General features: G+C 37.8%; 1 protein-coding gene across 3 annotated transcripts in view; it reads right to left on the bottom strand.

Moving 5' to 3' along the window:
• Positions 1-2,034: 2,034 nt before the first annotated feature.
• The window catches only part of nck1b (NCK adaptor protein 1b), a 55,695-nt gene continuing 40,817 nt past the window's right edge, over positions 2,035-16,912 (bottom strand). For 2 of the 3 annotated variants that reach the window (XM_051097784.1, XM_051097785.1), the window contains exons 4-5: positions 2,860-3,578; positions 2,035-2,765 (exon numbers count right to left, since the gene is read on the bottom strand). In XM_051097784.1, coding sequence (XP_050953741.1) covers positions 2,565-2,765; positions 2,860-3,578 — 920 coding nt within the window. In that variant the 3' untranslated portion in view covers positions 2,035-2,564. Of the gene's footprint in view, positions 2,766-2,859; positions 3,579-12,277; positions 12,414-16,912 lie in introns of those variants that run through there. The other variant, XM_051097786.1, reaches the window with a different exon arrangement.

Below are 16,912 nucleotides of genomic sequence, written 5' to 3'. Positions count from 1 at the left end.
GATCCTGAAGAGGCTGTGTCCCGCAGAGTTTAGCCCCAACTTGCCAGGAATTTTCTAGTATGCCTAGTAAGAGCTTGACTCTCCAGGACCAAGTTTGGGCACCCCTGTTCTAGTGAATCTGAAGAATATTTGATTAGGGTTGGAGTTATACCCTGCAAAACAGTAGCCCTTCAGGAATAGGTTTGGACACCCCTGAGCTAAACCCTGTATGAAAGTGGACCCTTCAGGATCAGGACTGAACACCCCTGGTATAATCCACTAAATTTAAATATGGCTTTTACCCTGACTAAGGTCTAAATCAGTGGTGTCCAAACCTATTCCTGAAGGACGACTGTCTCGCAGGGTTTAGTTCCAGCCTTAATTAAACACCACACAGACTGACTAGAATCTTCCAGACAAGTGTGTTCAAACTGGTTAGAGCTAAATTCTGCAGGACGTTGGCCCACCAGGAGTAGGATCAGACACCCCTGGTCTATGTGGTAAGGTCACTTTAGATCACAAATCATGATCATTTCCCCAACAGGGATGTTTGTATGATCAGGACATGGTCTGTGCACATCAGTCATTTATCACAGGTGTATTATGCATATGCAAAGCAATACTCAAATATCAACGTGTGCACCTTTATAACAGCGTAGAGGAACACCAACACTTTGGTTCCAACAAATGAGATGAAGGCACATTTTAAAGCACAAACTATGTGATAAGACTACACTTCTCAGAAATCCCTCATCCAAAACAAGTGGATCTCAACTGGTTAGTCAAAACCCAAAACTGGGACATTATCCAAGGTCTGGTTGCTTGGCATTGCCTTGTTTTTAAAAACCATGAACAAAACTACTCAAGGTAGTAGAAAGGTGCATAATGCTTAGTTCTGTTGAGTCGCCACTTGGTCCTGAAGCAAAACCAGTTGAGAACCACTTTATATGACATTGATCTAAACTGGTCACATTGATAGAAATCTGACATTTACACTTACTTCAAGAGTAAATCACTCAAGTAAACTCTGCATGTCTCAGTGATTTCCTTTCTTTCCACACACTCCCCCCAAAAATCCCCATTCCTCAACTTTTGGCCCTAGTCCAGCTCCAAACAGCTGGAGAAGTAATCACGGTCATAGTGATGGTCCCCTGGAGAAGAGCCTAGATCATCACCCTACTCGTAAGTCTTGAGAAAAGGAACTTCCATGTTTTTCCAACTTGAAACAGAGACGTGTCCAGGGAAGTGTGTTTCCCATTGCCTGGTCCACCAAAGATACTTATCTATGAAGTTTTACATATAAACATCTGATCCTCAATGGAACATCCCTCACCGTTTATCATAAACTGTTGAAAACGAAAAGGAAGCAGCACTGTAGATCTTTATCAACAAGCAAAGTGGATCCTTCCTTGAAACCTGAGCTCACAATGCTACCTTCATGCTGACACACTTTCATTCATCCTCCAGACTACAATACATATGCTCATTTGAGAAAGTAAGCAACCAAATCAGAGGCAAGGAAAGCAAAAGCAAACACCTGATGAAACTTTAAATCAATCCACCACCACCACGATATCAAAAACCATACCCATTAAATCAGTTGTAATGCGATTGCAGCCTTGATCATGAAAGACAGCTTTTATTAGTAAAACACTGAATCATAAAAGACCTATTGTGTGCACCAGTGTGGTTTAATCTTCTTTAATCTCCAGTCATGGCATTGCAATTCAGGCTCCAATAAAGGTCCGCAAATCTTGCACAAACTCCCATATTCATTCAAATAAATGTCTAGTAGAAGACATTAATCACAGCTAAGCCCTTTGACAAAGCGGAGACATATCATACTTATGGCATAGCATGGATTCTGGATAAAGTTAGTTGGACTCTAACCACAATAATCGGCACCTTGATTGTCAGAGAAGCAGAACTTCTGTAACTTTCCCCCTTATAAATATAGATGTCATCCTTTTCAAGCATGATGTAATGTTGGAAACATGCAGTTGCAAGACTATAGTTCAAGATTAATCCCAAAATGATTGTGCCTAATTGTGAATATTGGTTTTGGTCACTCACTTTTATTGTTGGAGCATTTTGCAGAAATGTTGATTCCTAATAAATATAGCAGATTACGTCGATTTCAACAGTTCTGTGTGGTTCAGGCAATGCAGGCATTAACAGACAGTATGTGAGACCTTTGAAACAAGTTCTTCTGCAGTTAGGACTTCAACAGCAGAAGCTTTAAAGGACAGTTTAAAAAAAATTGGCAGGGAAGTTACAGAACAAATGAAAAATACATTTTCAAAACAATGAAAAGTATATATATATATATTAACAAAAGAAGACATAGGTTGTAATTCTAATACATGTTGACATCAAAATACACTGCATCTCCTATGGTCTAAACATACTGTATTTTGATACACTGGGCGTGTCCCTCAATGAAATTCGAGCAAGTTTCCGAATGAAGCGAATGAACGGGAGTCCATTGTCCATCTCTCCCTGTACCTCCCTTTCTTGGAATGCTTGATATTCCCAGTCTGTCTGAAAGTGTAGTCATTGGTAACTGGATATTCTTTCTACTTGGATCAGGAGGCAGCCAGAGCCTTGACCAGGTAGAGTTTGTCGCCCTGTTCGCTGGTAAAGATGGGCGCCTTTTTGTAGTGTTCCACCAACTCCTCCATTGTGTTAAACTTGCGTTGTCCAATGCAGTACAGGTTGTCCTTCAGTTGGACTTTGAAATGCTTGTTTTTGGACTGAGCTTTCAACGATATTGAAAAGTCATTGGGCTAGAAAAAGAAAAGGAAAAAATGGTTAACTGTTCAAAGCAGGAATCTCCGCATATTTATCGGAATATAAGGAGAAACATTTCTGTCTACTTACTGAGGACTCACTGTCCCGGATAAGAAAGTCTCCCTCTATGCCCCTCTGGTTGAGCGCCACTTCTGCTTGATGACGCGTCACCTTCCCGTAGTACCACTGCTTGCCAGCAAAGCGTCCACTGGATGAAGGCTCAATGTAGTCACAGTCAGGTGTGGGCGGCCCAGCCATGCTGGCAGAGTTGTGCGACTCCTGCAGAACAGTTACGTAGTTCTTCGGCACAAGTCCCATCTGCCCGTCGGCTTTGCGGCACTTCCACCACTCTGGGTCGTTTTCTGGCTTCTCCACAACATCCATAACCTCCCCCTTCTCAAAGTTCAGCTCTTCATCGTTGCCTGAGCTGAACGGGTAGAGTGCCTGTACTGTGTGTAGCACTCTGTTGCCATTTGCACTGTGAACAACAGCAGCCAATTTCTCAGACAAGCCGGCAGAATCGTTGCTCGCCGATCCATCTGCATCCTCCGTCACGTAGTTGGATGGGAACCATCCCGAACGGCCATTGTAGCTCCCCCTCCACCAGCCATCACTGCACTTTTCCATGACAATGACCCTTGTGCCTTTAACCAACGACAACTCATCTTCTCGTTCGGCCGTGTAGCTGAATTTGACAAGCGCAGGAAGGTTTAGGTCATACAGACGTTCGCCATTGTCCGGGTAGAAGTCAGAGTCTGCGTTAGAGGCCGTTTCACGCATGCCTGTCTTCCGTTTCACCTTGCCGATCCCTGCATACATACAGAAAGAAAAACCATTAAGGATTTCCCAAATATACAATTAGTGTCCTTGTTTTGTACTCGACTACTTGTACTTGTGGCATAGCTGATGAAAACTGCAGTCGCCCAAGCAAACTGGCAATGCAACAAAGTTGAGCAGAGGTCATTAAAAAATGCAGCAACATTTCATCAAGCAAACTAACAAATCACCTTGTTGCTGCATTCTGGGATTGCCTTCTACATCAGGAATGGGCATCTTCGGTCCCGGAGGGTCACTGTCCTGCAGACTTTAGCTTGAACCCTAATCAAACACACCTGCTTACAGCTTACTAGTGATCTTGAAGACATTGATTAGCTTGTTTGTGTGTTTGATTAGGGTTGAAGCTAAACTCCGCAGGACAGTGGCCCTCCAGGACCGAAGTTGCCCAACCCTGTTCTACATGAATATGTAAGATACTGCTTAAGAATAGGAGTTCTCAACTCTGGCCCTTGAGGTTTAGCTCCAACCCTAATCAAATACACCTGAAGAAGCTAATCAAGGTCCTTGGGATTACTAGAAAGTTACTGGCAGGAGAGTTTGATCAAGGTTGGAGCTAAACTGTACTAAAGTGGACCTCGAGGGCCAGAGTGGAAACCCTTCATTTCAGAAGCATACCCCTGACACCTTCAAATGTGGACTAGGTAGGCAAACTGACTAGGTTTGGCATCAGCTCTTTCTTAGTGAGAAAAAACACATGCAATAGGCCTAGCTTTATGACACTGACTGCACAACTGTCCACTTCAAAATAACTACATTTAACTAAAGGAATCCGTCAATGCAAGCCTTGATCAGAAATGAAAAATGTGTTGAGACAGTCTCTTCAAGGGGTAATTTCATCACCCCGCACCCTGCACTCATTCCATTCTTGTTGAAATTATCTGTGAAACCAAAGAGCATTGTATTTTGATACAGGCACCAACAGGCAGGGCATGAGTGAAAGGAGAACTTGTCCAAACACATGTTACAGTGCAGTCAAGCTTGTGTTTTCACACTGACAGGGGTACACAGTAGCTATCAGCTCCCGCCTGCTTGAGCAATGTGTCCTCTCCTAGTAAACACGGGCACTGGTCCAGTTTCAAAACCACCCAATTACAACCAACTAATCATGTTCTCACCACTATTCACCACTCATAGATCATATGACAAGTTGTGTGTTTGCCTTCCTCCTTAAACATGGAGACGATTCAAATATTCCCATGTGAACAAATTGCCACCATGATACAAGGGTGCAAGTTTATCCTCAAAAAGTTCTGCCACCTGTCTTGCACAGCTGTGTGGTCTAGTTCTGTTAGTCAGAGAAAAGTACAATTAACTGCAAAGAGACACTGGAATGATCTCCACACCCATCATCCTCCTCCATGGGGAAGGAATGAGCGAGGGAGTGTTGGGTTAGGTTCATGGATACTGTCGAGGACTCTGGCTTGTCTGACCACATTAGGTCAAGCCAAGTGGGCTGGTCTGGAGGATTAATGGAGAATATCTGACCCCAAGGCCTTTTGACCATGTTGGTGGGTTTGGCAAAGGTTTGTGAATAGTGTTACCGTGCAGGAATGTCCACTTGGCAGTGAAGTTTGTCCCGGCCCCAACCAAAGGCCCAAGGACAGATAAACACACTTTCTCTACATACCTTACAAAAATGTACTGCAGCAACAAAATGATGGTATCAGATGATACCATGGTAATTTATAGTATACAAAAATGCATGGCACTTCAAAGAATACCATGGTACTACCATAGTATATCTGCTGAACAACAGCTTAAACTATCCCACGGTTGTTTGCTGGTCTAAGATGGTTTGCTCAAAGTAAGCCAACCCCCTCTAAAACCACACCAAACCACTTTAGGCTAGTTTACCCTATGTATTTGTATTTTTCAACATGGATCTGTCCAAACAGCTATCTGGGAAGTAGGCGAACTCAGCCTTTATATTTTAACTTCATATAGCTGTAAGCATTATTCAAGAATAATAGTTGACAAAACTTGACAACCGAGAAGCAGGTGAAACCTTGGAACCGCTCTTACCTAATCTAAAAGGAAATCACCCAATTTACTTCATGCTTACTCAGGGGTTAAAGGTTAACAGAGTGAGTACAAAGCTTTTCCAGTGGCTCTTTCTGCTTTGAGCGAGATGCTTATCAAAGCTACAGGCCAGAAGAATTTACGCTGTGCTTGCGGATACCTCTACTGCCTGATTTGCATGACAAATGTATGAAATCCCAAACCAAGATATATTTGCCTCTGGCTTCAAAGCTATGTCCGATTAAGGAGGATTGACATTTGCATGGTCAATGTGAGCAGGAAGCGAACGTGAAGTGTACGAGCGATAGTAACTGGAGCATTTAGTGCCCCATGCATGGACTTGTTGGTGCATGTAACCGTGGGTGTGTGAATCTTCTGACAGCGCGAGTTCAACTCGTCTACAAATTCAAAGGACTTTTCTTAAAGGGATAGTCCACTTAAAAATGACAGTTCTGTTACAGTTAATTCACTTCCAAAACATTCTCTTCCTATGAGCCGAATCATTAGGTCAGTGAGTTGATGAGAACGAGATCAGTATGAGTCATGTCAGAATCAATCGATTCATTAAATAGATCCAAATGAAATGTTAAATAATATATATATATAAAAAAAAAACATCTAATATTTAGGTCTCGTCATCAGACTTGGAATATAGCTATTTGGATTGTTTTTATAATACTTTAATGCATTTGTGTCCTTTTTGAAAATTGAAAGCTTCAGTGTGTAACTACCAACCAGGTAGTTTGGTTTGGAAAGACATAACGGTGAGTACAAGACAAAATGTTCACTTGAGTGATCTAATTCATAATAAGGAAATCTGAATGAAGAAGTGAGAATAAATGCAAAGCTGGATTTAATTGCAGGTTAAAATACACAAGGATTACGAAGGCAAATTTCAAGTTGTCACTTGTTAAAAAAGCTATCTGATCTTGGGTGTGTGAATGTTTAGACCAGTGGTGGTGGTGGTTTTCTTGAGCATGATATGACTGATGGTGCTTCACGAGACAGGGAAGGTAATCCACCCACTCAGTCATTGGATTAGTCAGTCTACATGGTCTCTAGAGAGCTGACACGGACAGTTTACGCCAGTTTATTTTCAATTCTCTTAACTAACACTTTCAGACAGTAACCAACCGCATCAACACAAACACACAATTTCGCAAACAGGTTGGATCACACAAGGCGGGTGTATCCCACTTAAGTATATGCTTTTTTTAACACTGCACATTTCTTGGAGAAAATGTTAATGATGCTTGTAATCATAATGCTAGGAGGTTTTGTCCCACCCCAAGTCTATGATATTCTGGTCTCTATGAGTCTATGGATATACTGCTGATAGAACAAAACACATTGTATTGACCCATGATGTGCTTCCTGAATACAAAATTAGGAATTTTCCTAAATTCCTATGAAGCACGCTCAGGAAGGAAGCTGCATGCTTTGCATGGCCATAACTCAGATTGCATACATCAATGGCTGTTTTTATTATCCTCTTCAATACTGTTTTATAATCAAGTTTGACCCAATACTGTCATTTCCAACTAACTGGTAGCCATTCCAACTTTTGTTTTGATTCATTTAAAGCTAAATCCACCCGCCCAACAGACTACATCCACTTCCCTTCCATTTTAAAGTCTTTCCTCTGAGTGTAACTTAGATTAGTTGTTTCCTATGGTGAGTTCATCCTATTGTTCTCCAGTATAAGGCTGTGTTCCATTTAAAAGCAACCTACGGTTATGAAAAGGTGGATTTTATGTTAGGCAAATAAACTACAGAAGAGCATCGTAACCAAAAATAAACAAGTCTTAAAGAAAAAAAGTACTGTGGTAGTGCCATGGAAAATGTATTGTTCCAGATGGTAAATATTTAAATATATATATATAAAAATGGTAGTGAATGATGACCATGTTCATACACCATGGTGTTTACAAATTGCTTAAAGGTACTTTGAAGAATATCTGTCATCGTATAGTACATGTCCACATGACAGCTGGCGTACAGCTGCCTACAAAAACGAGAAAACTTAGAAACTTCTGTTTTGTTTTTTTTTTAGATTGTGCAACATGAACCTAAATGTATGAATGAAGAAGATACAAGCAAAACTGTAAAAACAGGAAAGAAAAGTCACTTGCACTTCTAACGTACAAAGCTGGGCTCAAGGCCGAGCGGAAAACAAGACATTCTTTCAACTAAAAAAAGACGAGACATCAAAAGGCCTCCAATGACAGTGACTGTAAACCACAGAGCTGTCTTCAACTGCTCAAGACTGTGCACATCACATGCTCGCTCGATGCACAAATGAATTAAAAACTGCATGAACAGACCATTCTTTTTAACTTCCCTAAATGAAACACGCAAATGCAACGGCTTAAAAAACCCCTTAAGCAAAAAATTCAGGTGGATTTCAAAGAAATTCCATCCTAACAATGAACTTTTTTTTTTAATAATAATAAAAAATACTAAATAATATTTAACTGATAACTGATTAAACAAGCTTTCCACTGGTTTGTTAGGATAGGACAAAATTAGGCCGATATATAACCATTTGAAAATCTGAAATCTGAGGGTAAAAAAAAAAAGTTGTCCAAATGAAGTTATTAGCAATGCATATTACTAATTAAAATTAAGTTTTGATATATTTATGGTAAGAAATTTACAAAATATCTTTACTTAATATCCTAATGATTTTTGGCATAAAAGAAAAATTGATCATTTTGACCCATACAACGAATGTATTGTTGGCTATTGCTACAAATATACCCGTGCTACTTACGACTTACGTTTTGTGGTCCAGGGTCACATATTTCAAATGATTTAACACTGTATTACAGTACTGATGAATATACACAAATTATATAAAATATAATTTAAAGTTTTTGGACAGTCCGATTTTTAATATTTTTAAAGACTTTTAATATTTTTTAAAAGTCTCTTTTGCTCACCAAGCCTGCATTTATTTGATCCAAAGTACAGCAAAAACAGTAAAATTGTGAAATATTTTACCATTTAAAATAGCCGTTTTCTATTTAAATATATTTTAAAGTGTAATTTATTCCTGTGATCAAAGCTAAACTTTCAGCATCATTACTTCAGTCTTCAGTGTCACACGATCCTTAAGAAATCATTCTAATATGCTGATTTGCTGCTCAAGAAACATATTATTATCAATATTTAAAACAGTTAAATTTTTTCAGAATTCTCTGGTGAACAGAAAGAGCCAAAGATCAGCATTCATCTAAAATAAAAAGTTTTTGTAACGTTTTACACTATACCATTCAAAAGTTTGGAGTCAGCATTTTTAAAAAAGAAATTATATAATTAATACTTTTATTTAGCAAGGATGCTAAAATTTAGCATGAAAAAGGCAAATCAGAATATTACAATGTTTTATTAAGGGTCATAAGACTGGAGTAATGAGGCCAAAAATTCCGCTTTAAAATCACAGGAATAAATTACATTTTAAAATATATTCAAATAGAAAACGCTTATTTTAAATAGTAAACATATTTCAGAATTTTACTGTTTGTGTTGTACTTTGGATCAAATAAATGCAGGCTTGCTGAGCAGAAGAGACTTCTTTAAAAACACTGAAATTCTTACTGTTCAAAAACTTTTGACTGGTAGTGTAATTTCATAATTAGGCCTATTTCTTTTGATTTTGAGATGAAACATTTAGTGCGAATCGCTCTTATAAGCACAGACGCTCATTTCTGGCACAGGTACTCTGACTACATGCTGGTATAAATAGCCTCCATCGCACATCTGTGCTTGTTTGGCTAGCGCAGGTCCGTCGAGAGCTCCTCTGGGAGTCAAACGGGGGTCAAAGCCCATCCACGTATGCAACACCATCAGCCTGCTTGTGTGTTTTAGTCAGGAACACTCCAGAAAGCCATCAGCGCTTCCCGTACTTGTCTTGTGTGAGAGGACGCTAGCGAAAGCTTGCGCGTTCGTGCCTCTCACGAAGCGACATTATCTGGTGGTGTTTTCCATCAGCTTTATAAGTGGCGGAGTGGGAAGTGGAGAAAAACAGACGGATGGGCTGACGCTGCAGTGAATCAACAATCCGGTTTCCTCACTTCCTCCCGCACAGGCTCCAAAGATCTGAGGAGAAATCTGTCTCAAATTAGAGCACTTCCGCTGCGAGCGAAGGCTGAGCGACAGGAAAAGAGAGAAAGGGTGAGATGGAGTAGAAAAACTGGGAGAAAGAGGATGCCAAAAGCCAAGACCACCTCTCAGGACATGTTTCAATGATGAGTTAATGTATTGAAACCGAGCGAGAGGTGCGCAAAAACAAAAATTCTCATTTTGTAGCCAACTGTTATTCCAACTTAGAACACAAAAGGAAATATTCCTTTGCAGAAACACTGCGTTGATATAAATTTGACACGTTTAGGTTTACGTCAGGTTTAACATCAATGTCAAACATTGACTGTCGCATGTCATGTGACAAAGCGCATGGGCGATTGAAAATTAAGAGCCACAACAGTGGAGAAAACTATTAGCATTTAATATGTGATATTTTAAATAGCACAGGTATATTTACAGCAAAATTATATATATATATTCTTTTTTTTATGCCAAAAAACATTAGAATATTAAGTAAAGATCATGTTCCATAAAGATATTTTGTAAATTTCCTACCGTAAATATATCAAACTAATTTTTGATTCATAATATGCATTGCTAAGACCTTCATTTGGACAACTTTAAAGGTGACTTTCGCAATATTTAGATTTTTTTTGCACCCTCAGATTCCAGATTTTAAAATAGTTGTATCTAAATATTGTGATATCATAAACCATACATCGATGGAAAGCTTATTTATTCAGCTTTCAGATGATGTATACATCTCAATTTCAAAAAATTGACCTTTTAACTTTTTTTGTGGTCCAGGGTCACATATGAGTGTGAACTAGACACCAATGTTAATAATCTGGCTGAAACTGCTAAACCAATAATTATTTTTATGCTATGGCTCATAACTGATAAATGCTTTATTATAAATTTCTAAATGAAATAAACTGGAAATATAACACTAAAACTTAACATTTGAAATGCTTCAAATGAATTTATGCATCAAAAATGTGAAATTTGCTAAAGATTACATTTAATAACATTAAACTACTGCTGTAACTCAAGATGAACTTTAAGTGTGCGGTAGATGATTGTGAAGATAATCTAAATTTGAAATTGAGAAAATTAGCAATTAAACTAAACATTAAAAAAAAAAACAACAACATTCAAAATTTTGGGGTCAACAGTATTTAAGTTTTTTTTTGTTTTTTTTTCCCAAGGACCCTTCAAATTGATGAAAAGTGACAGTAAAAGACATTTATAATGTAAAAAAGTCAAATTCAAAGAATCCTGTAAAAATGTATCACGGTTTCCACAAAAATATATACTTTTTCGCAACACTGATAATGATAAGAAATCTTTCTTACTATATTAATATATTAGAATGATTTATTAAGGATCATGTGACACTGGAGTAATGAGGCTACAACAAGCCTTAAGAAATAATAGTAGAATTATTTCTAAAACAAACCAAACAACGAAAAAACTACCTCTCTCCTATATATATATATATATATATATACACACACACACACAGATATACATATACATATATACATATATATATATATATATATATATATATATATATATATACACACACACGCATACATACACACACACATATACACACACACATATATATATATATATGTGGGTGACCTATCCCTGTAAGATCCTCATTTCTCAAGCACAATTACATACTGATACACTTCAAACACAACCACATCAGGTCCTACAGTCCTTCAGCATCTTTTAATCCATGTCAGCAAGACACTAAACTGTCATTACTGTACAGCTACAGAAAGACACTCATCAGTCCTGTCAGTAAAGGATCCAGCGGCTGTAGAAACTAATAATATATTCCAGCTCTCCCAGAAGAGATACGAGCTTCATCAATCAGCTCCAGGGGTACGGATGACACAATGCTTTCAGTGTTTCACTGGAGAGCTGACATCGGCCCACAGACACGAGGAAAGCCCACGACAGCAGACCCTCGACACCCAAACTACAGACAAACAGCACCATGTCGGATCGAGAAGGACCGGTAGGCTTCAAAACCAAACTTGATTAAAGAAGGCTCGGGCTGGGAAAGAAAATTCCGGTTGAGTGTAACAGGAGAGTTTAAGTGCACAAAGACGACTGGAAGTTCTTTACACTGTGTTGATTGCAGTGTGTGTATGTGTGTGTGTGTATATATGTGTGTGTGAAGTGCAATTACAGGCTTTTCAGAGCACTGCCCGCCCAGCTGCTCGACAGAGAATGAGGGAAAAAAAGGAGACTTTCCGAGCCAACTCGTCTGTTCGTCATATTTGGTTACCAAAGAAGTTAAGACAAAGTAAAATGTGTCTAAATGACAGATTTAAAAAAAAAGGAGTAAAAACCATGTGTGTGTGTGTGTGTGTGGTGGGGGTTTCTGACAAACTCCCACTCAGCTCAGAAAAGAAAACCCTTTCAAACTTCCCTAATCCTACAAGCAAGAATGTCTCAATGCAAAGTTAATCCAAGCTTTAACTTTCAGCACTGCTGACTTTCTAGACTTGAAGAATAAAAAGGAGAGAAATGTGGCAAAACTCACGGAAGAAGTGTTTGAAGAGGTTAGCCATATCCATTTTGGGCTATCCCAGCGACTCGGCACTTCCCTCTGCAGCTGTGCAACTATTCCATGTGAAACACCCTCCCGCGAGTGAACCGCTCACTGCCTGCACAACAATCGGGCTGCCTGACCATGTGACCACCGTGGACCAATCGGAATCAATCCCTCCTTTAGTAAGACTGGTCTGCCCCCCATAAACACATAGCAAACTCATGGCGTCTATGGTGACTAGTAGGCAACATTGACTGACAATGTGAGTCTGCTTTAACAAAGAAAACAGCTTTTTATTCAATTTTTACATTTTTCTGCCTCAAATTCATTGATATTCATTGACAGCAGTAAATTTGCACAGAACCAGCCATGAACAACCAGTCTGTTCACATCAAAACTAGAATATGTAACATGTTTGGACATGTTATTAATGTGGTATTCTTTAAAGTACCATGAAAATACCATGATGATTACCATACTAATGTACAGAGTACTGCAGTACACTAAAATGCTATTAGCATTTGATATCACAATCTAAAATCAAACTTAATAGTTGAAATACTACATAATCATTCAAATTAAATAGGTAATTTATGTCATTTGTAGGATGTAGCCTCAATTTAACAGTCACATCATAGGAATTAGCTAATGTGTACATTTTAATAGTCATTGACAGAATTACTTTGTTTGAATATATTTTCTTATAATAAACCATGCAGTCAACACCACAAATATGATTAAGATTACCGATGATATCAAGACGATACTAGGACATTACATTGTTAAAAATATAAATAAATAAATTATGTCATCATTTACTCACTCATAAAGATGAAACGGTATGACAATTTGGTAACACTTTACAATAAGGTTCATTAGTTAACATTAGTTAACATGAACGAAGAATAAACAATACTTGTACAGCATTTATTAATCTTAGTTAATGTTCAGCATTTACTAAGGCATTATTAAAAATCACAGGTTGTTAGTTAATGCACTGTGAACTAATATTAACTAACACTGAACAACTGTATTTTTAATAACTAACATTAACAAAGATTAAAAAAAATGTAATTAATGTATTGTTCATTGTTCGTTCATGTTAGTTAATACATTAATGTTAACAAATGACACCTTACTGTAAAGTGTTACTGAAAATGGAATATTACGATTAGGGCTGCAACGATTCTTCGATTCTATTCGAGTGTTCAATTTAAAAAAAAAAAAAAAAAAAAAAATCCTCGTTTGCATTTTGCCCGATTCGAGTAATTAAAAAAAAAAAAAAAAAAAAAAAAAAAAAAAAAAAAAAACTGAAAGTCGCACATTCCACATATTAAACCCATTTAAAAATCATAATAAAGCATAATCCTATTAAGAATTCACAAACGTTGCGATTCCATTTAAAGCTGTTTAACGATTAATCGCTTCTAAAATAACAGCTTTTGTTCACATAATATATATGTGTGTGTACTGTCTACATTTTTGTAAATATAAATACACACATATGCATGTATATATGTTTAAGTAAAATACGTCATGTTTATATATTAAAAAATATTTATATATAATACCAATTATATGAATAGAAATATATACATGTAAATACAGTACATGTAAATATTTCCAAAATATATACTGTGTGTATTTATATGTACATAATAAATATACACAGTATACACACGTTATGTACACAAAAACTTTTATTTTGGATGCGACTAATCGCGATTAATCATTTAACAGCACTAATTCAATTAATGAAATATTTGCAATGCAGATTTAATATATGTGCTTTATTTTTTTACATGCGTGTACGTTACATACGTGCGTCTCAGAGCGGCGCCATTCAACGTAAACGCTGCTACACAAACTGTTATCATTAACATGTGGAGAGTCTCAAACTCCATCTCTGCATGTTGTTATGAGTTTGGGTTTATTATAATGTTCATCTGGGAACGCAACGTGCACTACTTCATCAGATTTGTAAGGTAAATCATTTATAAACCAAACACAGAAGAATTCATTAATATTCTCAATATGTTAACTGTTCGTCTTGATTTCAAAATAAAAGTTTAAACCCTCACTCTGAGTTTACACGTTTTGATGTCCACATATGTAAGAAATTAGCTTTTCTATTCTAAAGAAATGAGCAAATATTAAAGATTAAGTTGACATTTGAATTACATTTTTGAGTCAATATTAAATAGGATAAGATTGCGCAGTAAAGTGTAAAAACAATCGTCAGGCCGTTGGCGCACTCGACTTTTATACTTTATTTGAACAAATTATTATTGCCTCATTTTAAAAGCTATTGTTCACTTAGGTCTATTTTTATTACTACAAAAAAAAAAGATGATTATCCGATTACTCGGTTAATCACCAGAATAATTGCCAGATTACTTGATTACCAAATTAATCATTAGTGACAGCCCTAATTACGATTATACTGAGTTATCAATATAGGTTATCAATATTTTTCAATTTTTTTATTAAAAGATGCTTAAAAGTACTCATAAACACATTAAAATCATTTTATCAAGTTTTATGATGAAAAAAAAAAAAAAAACAGCTTTTGTTTGCATACACATTAAAATAACATTAAAAATGATGGCCGGATTTTAAACAAACAAAAATAAATCCCTCATATACATATTTGTAATTTCGTTTGGAGTCACTTGTGGATCAGAAACTCGAGTGACATTTTGCTGGTTAGCTAGATTTTAGGATTTCTACAGTAATTTCAGGAGTCCCTCATTGGGTCCGAGCAGTTGCAGTATGGCAGAAAATGAAACGGTATGGTCAGGAAGGGCACCTAAAGGTGAACACGTATGCAAACACACTCACACAAACATAAAACACAACAACAGACATATAAGAGAAACCCGCAAGAACAGAGAGGCTGTGTGAGCAAGCCATTTTCAAAACAGCCGCAAAGACAGCGATAGAGAGATAGCCATCAGTGTGCACACAACTCTCACTGTACAGCCCCAGGCTAAACGCAAGCACCCGTTCCTGTTCCTGTGTACCAACAGCACAGACCCCACCTCCAGCAAACCACCACAGAAATGCTTTAAGAGTCCACCGATGTCAAGATTAAATTAAAGAGCAAACACGCGTCTCACAGACGGCAGCCTGTAGTTCCAAGGAAACGTCACATCAAATATACACCAGCAGAGAGTGTCGCTTTAAAAGGAGGATTATAGAAAATGTTAAACGTAGACATCAGGCATGTGATTGGCTAAGGACAAAAAAGCAGGAAAATACACTAAGACAACCTTTAGTTACTGTTGCTATGTCCGACAAGCGACGCATAATATAATAAAATATTGAATGGGAATATACGTTGCACTTGACCTATCACTACAAGACGACTCGACAGATTCGGCAGCATTCATTCGCGGAAAAATCATTAGGCCTACATAGTCTACATGTAGATTCCTTTAAATGTTAAGGGGAAGATTAAAAGAGAAACTGGGTCTGTGAATTCAATTCTCACAGAATCACAGTTGAATTCACGATTGAATTCATATCTTGCTACTCAGTCAGAATCTCATTAACCTGGAGTCCCAGTCTCTGTCACAATAATCATATAGGCTATGTGATGTTTTAGGCCTATTTTGCAGACATCCATTTAAAATGTAGGCAATGGCTTATAAAGAAACTTTTTTTCCATATCCACTTAGGTTTCTCAGCTTGCACTCTAGCATTTGTGTGGTCCAGGTAACGTTAGCTTTGCATAAAAAAAAATGGTTATCATTCGCATGGCTACTTTTACTTGAGTAAAGAAGTTAAATCAGTACTTCTACTTTTACCAGAGTATTTTTTAACACAAGTATCTGTACTTCTACTTGAGAACGAGAAGTGAGACGGACTATTTTCTTTAGCGGAAGCAATATAAATCGTTTTTAAATCAATAAACTCCTTTTAAAATCAATATTTTGTGTCAAATTATTGATTTATTTTGTAGGTAGCCATGTAATAAGCGGGATAATGTAGAGTTTGTCTTACATGTGCTTCATGAGGCACACACGCGCGGTCTCTTGCTCTCTCTCGTCATGCACGCGCTACGCGGTTTGGAGCACAGTCTGTCTCGCGGGTGCACTCACTCCCTCGCTCTAGATTCCGGGAGAAACTATTTGCGGCCATCAGATTCAGTGAGCTATATATTTAATATAATAATTAAAATATAATTATTGATTTTTCATTAGACTATTTTTTGTGCCCCCTCAGCACTCGGTACCCTACGCACAGTGCGTGATGCGCGTGGTGGGAGCGGCAGCGCTGAATGAACCTTATTGAAAAGTGTTAACTTACCATCTTATCAGTTAACGGTTAATAATCGGACAATGATTTGCGGTTGTCGGCTGGGAAAATTAACCGAAATGAGCGACTGAGGTAACTTACACTGCGCAGCAGGGAGCTTGATTGACAGGTGATCTGACCAATCATACTTCGCCATCCGCCATTTGCGAACGGTCGCAAATACGTCCTTGTTGATACTTGGAAAGGAAGGAAAAATGCATCTCTTTTCCATCTGACGTGTCGCCCGGTGTGGCCCTATTGCTCGGGGACGGCGATTGTGGTTCCGTCCCGGGTTACCATGGTGACGGCTGTGAGATCGCCCCCCTT

Source organism: Labeo rohita, chromosome 24 (genome assembly GCF_022985175.1).
Source record: "Labeo rohita strain BAU-BD-2019 chromosome 24, IGBB_LRoh.1.0, whole genome shotgun sequence".
NCBI classification, from domain to species: domain Eukaryota; kingdom Metazoa; phylum Chordata; class Actinopteri; order Cypriniformes; family Cyprinidae; genus Labeo; species Labeo rohita.
Note: the sequence above shows the minus strand (reverse complement) of the source record. Positions and strands in the feature narration are given on the sequence as shown.